This window comes from Physeter macrocephalus, chromosome 4 (assembly GCF_002837175.3).
Source record: "Physeter macrocephalus isolate SW-GA chromosome 4, ASM283717v5, whole genome shotgun sequence".
Lineage (NCBI taxonomy): Eukaryota > Metazoa > Chordata > Mammalia > Artiodactyla > Physeteridae > Physeter > Physeter macrocephalus.
Genome location: NC_041217.1, coordinates 46,283,079 through 46,294,572, shown reverse-complemented (window position 1 = coordinate 46,294,572; position 11,494 = coordinate 46,283,079). Strand labels below are relative to the sequence as shown.

At 36.9% G+C, this 11,494-nt stretch overlaps 1 protein-coding gene across 2 annotated transcripts in view; it reads left to right on the top strand.

Moving 5' to 3' along the window:
- The window catches only part of COP1 (COP1 E3 ubiquitin ligase), a 293,722-nt gene extending 283,891 nt beyond the window's left edge, over window positions 1–9,831 (top strand). The window contains exons 15-16 of one of the 2 annotated variants that reach the window (XM_055084173.1): window positions 7,040–7,084; window positions 9,262–9,831. In XM_055084173.1, coding sequence (XP_054940148.1) covers window positions 7,040–7,084; window positions 9,262–9,279 — 63 coding nt within the window. In that variant the 3' untranslated portion in view covers window positions 9,280–9,831. The remainder of the gene's footprint in view (window positions 1–7,039; window positions 7,085–9,261) is intronic. The other variant, XM_007117809.4, reaches the window with a different exon arrangement.
- The last annotated feature ends 1,663 nt before the right edge of the window (window positions 9,832–11,494 follow it).

Here is an 11,494-nt window from a genome sequence, read left to right as displayed (position 1 = left end):
CGCGCAGGCTCAGCGGCCATGGCTCATGGGCCCAGCCACTCCGCGGCCTGTGGGATCCTCCCGGACCGGGGCACGAACCCACATCCCCTGCATCGGCAGGCAGACTCGCAACCACTGCGCCACCAGGGAAGTCCCTCATTTGGTTTTTATAAAAGTAAATTTAGGAATTTCAGAAGTTCCCTATAATGGCCATTGATGTTCTAAATTGTCTTTGGTTAGGCTGGTCCATTTAGTTAGAAATGTGCATGAAGAAGGACTTTGGTTTTTAAATATAAAATTGGCCAGAGTCGCCTTAGGACAGGGGACACCCTCAAAATATTTAGGTAACTGGGATCCAAGTTTTTCTCTAGAATAAAAGAATAATTTTCAAACAGCCTAAACAGCTCAAATAGCTCAAACAGCCTGCAGACATAATACCAGCCAGTCCTAAGGGAGCAGTCTGGTACAGAAGGAGCCAGGCTGAAGACTGCACAGCTCTAAATGAAACAGCCTAATTCTGACGGAGGCAGGCTGAAAGCTTAATAGCACAGTTCCTCTAGAGCAGCCCAATCCTGAAGGAGTCAGGCCAAAGGCTCACTGGCACAGTTCCAATGAAACACCCCCTGTTCCAAAAGGAACAGGCTGAAGGCTTGCAGTTTTTGTCAGGACAGCATGATTTCAATAATCAGCCCAAAGTGCCAAATGAGTACTTACCTACAGAACAGGGACTTAACCAGAAAGGACAAAGCCTACAATATATCCTGAATAAAATCTTGTGAGCTTCAAAACCACAAAGAGAGTACAAGCTCAAATCCAAGAGAAAGACTTACCCTCAAACCCCAAGGTCTGCAAGAAAAGCAGTTAGTGACAGTGGGTTCAGTGTGGGTACTGCACCTATTTGCTCACCAGCCTTGGAGTTGTTGGGGGGTCTTGTCTGGATCCCCATATGGGCCACTGAAATGTTGACCTGAAACAAATAGACCATCACTTATTTCTCCAGCAAAAGTGGGTTTATACAGGATCACAGAATTGCAATTCAGGGTCTACAATCATGGCAAGGCACATGCAAGTTCCCAGCAAAAATGGAGAAGAGAACTCTTTTATAGAAGGGTAGAGGAAGTTGGGGGAGCTATAGTAAACAAAGAGTCCATGACTTTTTCTTAGCTGAGCTGTGACGGTCTCTCATTGGCTGAGTTCTTGCCAGGCAAGAAGAGGGAGTCTTTCTTTTTCCTGCTGGGCTCTGCTGTCATCATCATAGGGTGTGGGAGCTCCCCCTTCTGATCTCCCTGCATAATGTGTCCTTTTTTTTTCTGGCAGTTTTCAAGATTTTCTCTTTTTCACTCATTTGTAGTAGTTTATGATGTGATGTCTTAACGTGGTGCTGTGCTTTTTTCCCACTGGAATATTGAGCTTCTTAGATTGTGGGTTTACAGTGTTCAAATTTGGAAAATATTTAGTCTTATATCTTCATATACCTTTTCTGCCCCTTCTCCTTTGTTTGCGATTCCAATTACACATTTACTAGATTGTATATTGTCCTACTGTTCACTCAAATACTAATCTTTTTTTTCTTTCTTTCTTCCCAGCCTTTTCTCCCTCTGCTTCAGTTGGGATTTTTTTTTTCTGTGTTATCACATTTATTGGTGTTTTATTCTTCACTGTTTTAACTATTGTTATGCCCATCCGATTAATTTTTCATTTCAGATACTGTACTTTTCAGGTGAAGAAATTCCATTTGGTTTTTATACTTCTGTCTTCCATTTCTCTTCTCATTAAGTTCATTGTTTCCTTTTAAATATTTGAATATAATTATACTTGCTTTAAAAGTCCTCATTTGCTACTTTTACAATCTTTGTCATTTCTGGATCTGTTTCTGTTCATTGAATTTTTCCTCGTTATAGGTCATGCTTGTTGCCTCTTGAATGCTACACATTGTGAATGCTTTATTGTTGAATGTCTAGATTTTGTTGAATTTTTTTAAGAGTATTGAAGTTTGTTTTGACAGGAAGTTAAGTTTTTGGAGATAAACTTGATTCTTTTGACACTTTTTTTTAAACTTTACTAGGATGACTCTAAAGTAGCAGTTAGCAAAACTTTTTCTTAAAGGACTAATATTTTAGTCCTTGCAATTAAATATTGCAAATATTTTACACTTTGCAGGCCATATGGTTCCTCAGTTCTGCTACTGTAGTGCAAGAGCAGCTATAGACAGTATATACCCTCAGTTCTTGGTATGCACAGGAATTGGTTTAAGGACCCCTGACAGATACCAAAATCTCTGGATGCTCAAGTCTTTTCTATAAAATGGCATAGTATTTACATATAATCTAGCACATCCTCCTGTATACTTTAAGTCATCTCTAAATTATTTATAATATCTAATATAATGTAAATGCTATGTAAATAGTTGTAAATGAAATGTAAATAGTTGCCAGCAAATTCAAATCTTGCATTTTGGAATTGTCTAGATTTTTTTTTTCCAAATATTTTTGATCCACTGTTGGCTAAATCTGCAGATGTGGAACCAGAGGGCCAACTGTAAACTAATGACCATGGCTGGGTTCTACTAAAACTGAAATACAAAATACAGGCAGTGGGCTGGATTTGGTCCACAGGATCAGTTTGCTGATCCCTGGTCTAGAGAAACATTTGCCTTAAGGCTAGTTTACCCCTACTGATAAGGCATGACCCTTCTGGGGACTCTGCTAAATGCCCTGAATGTTCATTGAGGGCACTGAATGTTCTTTTCACTCTGGTTGGTCAGAACTCAAACATCTCCTAACCCTGTGTGAACTCTGGCATTTGATAATGTTGTAGATTCTCAGTAGTTGTACTTTCCCTGTTCATTGTTATTTGCCTGGCTTTGTGTAGTTTCACCCTATGAACACACAGTTGTTTATTTTGATGTACAATCAAGGGGACCCCAGTACAGATTCCTGGAACTCTACTTTTAAGTAGCTTTCTCTTCTGTGGTACTTTGCCCTACAAATTCCAGCTGCCCTACAGATACTCTGTGCTTACACCTCTCTCTCCTCAACTTAGTCTGCTATGGTCTGCTCAGATTCCTCTGTGCTCTATTTGGTTTCCCCTTCCCTTGCTATGTGTTCCAGAAATTGCCTCCAAGCAGAAAACCAGGGTGATTATAGGACTGACCTTTTTTGTTTCTCCTCTTGTAGTGATCACAGTCCAGTACTGCCTGTTGTCCAGTGGTGTCTTATGTATTTTGTTCAGTTTTCTAGTTGCTTAAAGTAGGAGAGCAAATCCATTCCATTTATTCTATCACAGCCAGAAATAGAAGTTTTTAAAATTACATATTCATATATCTAGTGAAATTGCTTCACATTTAAAATCAATTATCTATCTCTAGGAATAAATCCTCCAATTGCAAACTAAGTGAATAATTGTTAATTCTCAACTTGCTCAGGATTTTAATGTAGTAGCTATAATGGCACTTTCATAGGCAAGCTGGCAAAAAGGAAACTGTTCCAATGGATGCTAGTTTTGTTTTAGTATAAGTTAACATATATCTCTGGCTTTATAAGCAAGTTGGTATATGTTTATGTATGTGTCTTCTACTTTTATAAAAAACTTGCTGCTAATTTTTCTACTGTCTTTTCTTAATCTCTTTATCTTAAGAAGAAAATAGTAGTTGCATTATTATCTTAACCTTGAGGAGGGCTTTGCAGCAAAACTGCCAGTTTCCAAGAAAGAGGGAGAAAATAATGAGAATTACTGGCTGGCATTTTAATTTTATTTAGCAAGTAAAAACAACCCATTCAACCAGAACTTATATTAGGGCTCTGGCAGGGTACAGCTACAGCTAAGAATTACTAGTCATTCAAAATGCAAACAAGAATCACTCAAAACCTACAGTGATAACCTTGTACATATCACTTCTGTACCTCTATGCTAAAGTAAAATACCTGGTTTTGTTTTTCTGTTGCATGTAAAAATTCATTTATCTTAAGCTAGTATCTAGCTATCTGAAAGACAGTTTAATCCTAAATCCCTTTTTAATAAGTTCATGGTCTGCGGAGGGAGGGGCATACTGAGAAGTGAAGCTGTTATTTTTCTTTCATTGTTTGTTAATTTGAATAGTTTTGAGTGTTTCTAAAATTTCCTTGTACACTCTGTCACCTATATGTTAGTCCTAAAAGATGATTCCAACTGGGCAATCACCTTCTGCGTTGGCTTATTTGTAAATGAGATATTTATCTGTCTCCACAGGAAAAGATGTTTAGAATTAACTCTGGTAGCACCTAATATGGCCACCTCTTAATGCCATAATAGTCTTCAGGTTATAAAAAGACATCGTTTATTTATGTTGGGTAGTCATCAGATGTCTTCCTTCGTGGGTTTAGTGTAGGAATTGTACAGACTTCAAATCCCTCTTATGTGGTGATCTAACTAGATTTTTTAAATATGTATTGAGCATACTCTTTCATACTGTATGATAATATATCACATTTTTCAAACATTCTTCCACTAAGAATTACAAATTTATGTCATTCATAATCTCTATAACTGGCAGAAGTGGCTTCCCCCTTACCCTCAGGGTGAATCTTCATCTCCACCAGGTTTTTCTACCTTCTTCTGTATTAAAAGGTGACTGGAAGCAAAATGGCAGAAAGAGAGAGCGCTTTGGCGTATACATTTTTCATTACCCTGACATTACGTGTCCCCGTGGCAGAGGCAGCAGTTCTTGGTGACTCCGCAGCATCTAATGGTGGTGGTTGCTTTCTCGAGACAGGGGTCTTTCTTCAGATAGAAACTGGATTCATCTGTTTGGAGTTTCATTTCTGGATGGTGCTCACAGAACAATCATTTCTGGGTTCTCTGGTGGCAGTTGTGATGCAACACAGCTTGTTTAAAGTTCTTGCTAGAAAGAAATCCACATTGCACCACAGTGCCTCATTTTGTTTTCTGAGGCAGACATAGAAATTCCACCTCTGGAGCAGCTCAGAGTGAGTTATTATATTCCCTAAGGATACCTCACACTCACTCCAACCACTTTCTGAACTCAGTTTACTAAAGGAGTAGTTAAATAAGGGGCATTTGGGAATATCCCTTATTCCAGCCACACACACACACACACACACACACCCCAATATGGAAGTATTAATTCTATGCACATTCAGCCCCAGTGATAGCCCATAATTCCCCGAAGTAGACATTAAAACTAATTCTACTAGTGAATGTTATATTACCTGTGTTACTATTTTCAAGAATACATGTGCTGATTTAAGGGAAAAGCTCAGCTAGGAAAATATCAGTGTAGGGGAAAAAAAAGTTTTCCCTAACCCTCTTAGGGTCCTTGGCTGGGTCTGAAGATTATGCTGACAGAGACAAATTAACAGGAGAAAAGCATACAGGTTTATTTAATATGTTTTACATGACATGGGAGCCTTTATAAGGAAAAGAAGACCCAAGGATATAGACCTGTGTATTTTCTGCTGTGTTTGTGAAGAGTGGGTAGTCATGTTGTAGCAATGTGATAGGTTCGGGGGTGTGAGGTAATTGCACTCAGGAGTAGTAAGCTGCAGGAAACTTGGCAAGGCCTGTTTATTTGGAGTCTTCTTAGCATTCCTTTGTCGTTGGAGATAAGGATGCTCCTTTACTCTGGTTATAGGGAGGGCACCTCCAACCTGAGGGTTTTATGACCTGTTTTAGGGGAAAAGGGTGAGGGATATGGGAGGTCAGAGTGAGCTTCCTGCTTCTGCCATTTTCTCAGACTCCTTTGGCTTGAAATATTCAATATGCCACGGTGCCATATTTGGGGGTTGTGTGTTCCAAACTCCATCATCAGCAATTCCCATGCCCACCTCCAGAAGAAACATATGTCTTTATTCCTTCTTGATACAACTGACCATTGATGCTATCACCACTGACTGCATTCAAGGAATATTCTGATCCCCCAAATTTTGGGGTTAGTGGAAGAAATTATTTATTTCCTCTTCACCAGTAGCAACAAGGTGAGCATTTTTCAAAAGTAACTCTACTAGGAATCAAAGAGAAAGTTAAATGTAGAAGTTTGTAGAGCTCAGATGCCTTGTATCAGAGAAACTAAGGTTTAACTCAAATTGGCTGAAATAACTTTCCCAGAATACAGATCAAGAGTTTTCTTTCTTCTCTTCATCACTTTCTGATGAAACCCGTAGGGTATTCAGACAGATCCTATCCTTCAGTGAAGTTTGACCACTTTCTCTGTTTTTGAAAGCTATTATTTGGACTTGGTCTTCCCATCAGCCATATGGCCTCTATGGCAGTTTTGAGTCTGTTTACCTCCTTCTGGCCACCTGCTCTTAAAAGCAAAAAGACTCGTCTATACTCCCAAGCTCAGAGCCTATTAGACTCTGTTTCCAATGTCCTAGTTCTTCCTACTCAATGAGATTCTCTCTGGTAAACTCAGTCTTGTTTATTTCTTTTTCTACCCTTTCTACCTTCCAGAGATAGTTTTTTCTTAAGGCTTAGAATATTTTAAAAATTATGTTACCACATGCATTCTATTTCAAGTAATCACCAAGTTTGTTAAAAATGCATATAGTGAGTGATAGAATAATTAAAAAGAAAGATAGCCTTCTTTCTCCCAGATGAATATTCACATTCTGTTTTATTTTGTTTTTCTAATACCAAATAGCTAGTAATAGAGATTTATGCCAATTACTGGTGTCTTATGGGAGAAAGTGAATGAAGGGGGAGTTTTCTGTGGAAAGGATTGTGTACTTTGTTTTTCTCAAGTTATTCTTATTTTTATTTCAGTCTTTGTTTCTCTTGGCTTTCCTCCTAGTGGCAATCTGTTTCTCTTTTATTTTTCTTTACATTTGAAAGTTTCCTACTCTGCTTCCAACTTAATTTTTTTTTATTAAAACTTAATCCTCAAAATATTGGATTTTGTATTTACAATTCATAGTTAAAAACATGTTAAAGTTGGTTTTCCAGTTTAGATTGTATTGGCGTCTTAGGGTGAAGTGAAGAAAGAAGGATGAAGATTAAATTATTCTCCTGGACTGCCCTCCAGGAAATCCTTCTCTGTACTCTAAAAGTTCTTGTTCTTTTCTAGGAGTCCAATGTGCTGATTGCTGCTAACAGTCAGGGTACAATTAAGGTAAGCTATTTTATACATCTCCATTTTTAGGCTATAACAGACTATAACTATAACATGGAAATGTAGAGTTGTACTAAGCCTTAGAGAGTATGCCAAATCATGGGTCTCTGTCTGCTTGGAAATGGCTTTGATTGAAGGGGAAAAGAATAGGTAGCTTGCATCTATGGGGAAGATGATAGTACTTGTTAGAGGTTATACGAATGCTGAAGAGATTGAAAGGCGGTCAGGATGAAAAACAGATGAAGACTGTTCATTCACGGTGGGGCGAGCACTGCTGAGCTTCTGTCATGCCAGTGCAGCTACCCCACAGGGTATTCAGGGAACAAGATCCAAGATACAGCAGCAGATGCTTAGACATCCACCAGGTTTTAAAATGTCTTACTCTGATTTTACTCTTCTCTTCCTCGTGTTTCTCTTCCTTCTCTTCCATGACAAGGAGATTTTTCCTCAGTTGCTAGGGGAAGAAAAGGTATTCTAGTGTTCCGTTGAAAATTGATTGATCATGTGATCATGCCATTGGTGTAATCTGAAAACTTTCATGTCTCTTTGCGCACAGTCTCATTCCCAAATTCATATATAGTTTTCCACATACTTTTCTTTGTAGTTAGGAGTTCAAGGAAGTAAAAATTTTATCTAGTTATACCATTGGATATTCAGCACTTGGGCACAATACATTGGATAAATAAATCCTGAGCTAAGCAATGAGCTTTTAAACAAAACACCATTTTGGAGGAGGTTTTTAGTACATGGGTTTGATTAGCACTTATTCTGTGGGTACCAGTTCTTTCTACATATTCTCTGCTGATACAGAAGTGTCAGGATGTATTTTTAAAATAATATGTATCTATTTTCCTGCCAGTTAGCATTAATTTTGACATGGCTTCCTTCCACTTATCCTGAGTGGAGAATGACCCAGCAACCAAGAGAGCACATCCAAGCCTCACACATTGTCCTACAGAGATGAAATGAGCAAACTCAAAGCAGAACTGCACTGTTAGCTGGTCAAATTAATTTACATGGTATACTTCTTTTTATGCAACCAGTTTCTCTATTTGGAAAGCCTTATTAGAGAGCCAGGGCTGTGTTCTGGAAGCCTCAAGCAAGATGGTAGAAGGTCTTGGAATCTCTGTTTTAAGTGGCTCTCTGTAGTCTCTCAGTTTTTCTTTATTCTCATGGCAAGGCATGTATTGAAAAAGCTGTACTGTATTCTTCAACAAGTTTGGCCTTTGAGGCAATTGGGATTGCTAATGTATCTACAGAAAGCTCAAAGCTGCATACATACTTACAGGATTTCAGCGACAAATCTAAGATTTTTGTTCAACAGCATTGACCTCTTATGTAAAGTAGCCTGCTTGGCAAATGTAAAGACCAAAAGCATTATGAAAGCACAGATATAAGTCAACCCTTAGCACGGCAGAAGATAAGTTGCTCCTTTAATTCTTTGCCACCTAGAATTACAGTCTCCATCTAACATAATCCTTTTTGACAGTGCTCATAATTGTCCGCATGTTCGATGTCCTTTCTCAGCCATTTCTTATACTCTTTTTATAACTGATCATTGCTTCTTCTTATTTTTATATTATTTATTTTTTATACATCTTTACTGAAGTATAATTCTTCTTATTTTTAGTTTTAGCACAACTTTTTTATATGATAAAGGTACTACTTTAACTCTAATAGCTAACAAAATATCTTGACACCCAGATGCTTGATGAGAAAATAAATGAAGCAATAGGAAAAGACAAGATTTTAGGTCCTGTATACCTTGATCACTATAAAATGTTTATCAGTGCAAGAAATAAATGGATTAAAATTCTAAACAGCAATACTTAAACTTTTTCTTATGAATGTGGAAAGATACCAACATAATATTCCAAAAATGTTATATTCATGCTATGCATCAGTCAGTTCATTTATCTATATGTTTTATGTAGTTTATCTTGAAGGCTTCTTTGTTGACTGTGGAGATAACTAATCTGAAAGAGTTCATGCAACTATTGAATTGAAAGTAAGAATGAATTAATGTCTAATCCCTTCAAATTCTTTGATTTTAGCCAAAGCAGTTGGGAAAAGTCTACTTGATTTGGTTCTCCATTTACAATATAATAAAGACTGATTAAACTCTTTCTATATTTTAAAACCATTTTATTATACTGATTCTTTTTTCTCCCTATTAGGTGCTAGAGTTGGTATGAAGGGTTTACTCAAGTTGAATTGTACTTGATCCAGCTGAAATACATCTGCAACTGACAATAAGAGAAGACAGAAACTGTCATGTGATGTCTCTCCCCAAAGTCATCATGGGTTTTGGATTTGTTTTGAGTATTTTTTTCTTTTCCTTTTTTTCCCTCCTTTATGACCTTTGGGACATTAGGAATACCCAGTGAACTCTCCAACATCCATGTAACTCTACGGACTTTGCTGCTGTTGGTGGTATGGTTATCTAATTTTTGTGATAGGGAAACAAATTCTTTTGAATAAAAATAAATAACAAAAAATAATAAAAGTTTATTGAGCCACAGCTGAGCTGGGAAACTTTTTGTCCAATGTGGCAAGAGATAATTTTATCTTTTCAAGAAGTAGCACACATACACTATAGTATAATATACTGATGAATAATTTTTAAGGTCCATATTTCCCCACCTCTTTGGAATTATGCATATCAACATAAAGTATATGAATTCTTTTCTGTGAATTTAATGTTTACAGTAGGTAGAAAGATTAATTACTTTATGAAGTTCTCTCTCTTCATTCTCTGACCAGATTTATATTATCAGCAAGTACCAGATTCCTCAGTCCCTCTGGATCTGGCCAAGGGTCTAACATTTTGACCTGTTGAGACCACATTCAAACAGAAAGGGAATATCAGTCTGTGACAGCTATCTCTGTCTTTTCCTTTGAAATGTTACCCATTAGGCCCTAAATAAGCCCTAAATGTAGACAAACCAACTTATTTTATAAAATCATGGCTATCAGATAGTCATAGGTATTAGTACCATCGTGGGGTGATCAGCTGTGAGCAAAGGTCAGCAAACTTTTTCCATAAAGGGCCAGATAGTAAATATTTTAGGCTTTGCAGGTCATATGGTCTCTGCCACAACTACACAACTCTGCCATTGTGGCAGAAAAGCAGCCACAGACAGACCATATATAAACAAATGGGCATAAGCTGTTTATGAAATAGGTGGAGGCCCACAGACCATGGTTTGCCAGCCTCTCACTTAGAGGAAAAGAAATTGAAGCCCTATTATCCAAATTTCCAAGCCATATATAATCTTTTAGACTGTCTAGTTAGTTTCACACATTGTTTTCAATTTGTAAAAGGAAAAAACTTAATAGTAGCAGGTCAAGCAGAAGTAATGTGAAGCTTTCTGTTTGAGCTACTTTAAGTCTGAACACTTTTAGAAAAAGATGTAAACAGAATTATATGCCACATGTATTTTTAAAAAATAGACACTTGGAAAAGCTTGGTGTGATAAGTATATGGATAATAAGGGTGATCAGAATATCCCATGTATCCCTCTATTTAAAATTATTGAAACCTACTGCAGGTCACATTTCATTATCTGAAGCCCTTGGGCCAAATGCGTTTTGGAATTTAGAACTTTCTGACTTTTAGGAAAGTAATAGGGTACATATACTATGTATTATATAACACCCTCCAACAGAGTCTGGAGCAATACTGTTTTCAAACACATTAATATTTCTGCAGCAAAATGTATGAATGTTCACGTTATATGAGATTAATAAAGACTAAAAATAGTCTTCCATTAGTTCAGGTCAGTTTTTACTGCCAAATGAGTCAGCCTCAAGCTGAAGTGAAATTTTTTTTTTTTTTTTAATATCTCAACTAACTTCTGGGAGTTAAGAACCTGGTAACTTTTGGACTCAATTCTGAGAGAAAAAGTCACTATCATTCAAAAGTTACACTTGTCATCAACCAGAACAATGTCAGTTGGACTTTTTTCTGAGATTAATGAATGTCCTTTTGCAAAAATATAGAAAGAATATTCACATGTAGATTCTTCACTTAAAGAACTTTACTTAGGCAGATATGTCCAGAAAGTCATCAAAATAGAAGCAGAGAGTTAATGCCTCTTTGAATGTGTTTAAATAGAAGCAGATTATTACGGTTTTTGTTTGGTCTGACTCTTTGTTTTATTTCAAGTTGTCAGCATTGTAAGGTTATGTTAATTTCCATACATTTGGAAGGTTGCAATAAGGTACCTTTAGTTATCAAAGGGACTCAATTTTTTAATAACTTACTATTTTAAGAAGGCAGTGTTGTTTTATTTAAATTTGTGTTTAACTCTTTTTCTTGTAAATAGAAACCATTTTAAAATTTGAGTTAGTCTTTGATTTTGATGTCAAAATCAAACAAATATTACTGTTTCTTAGAAAAATAACATA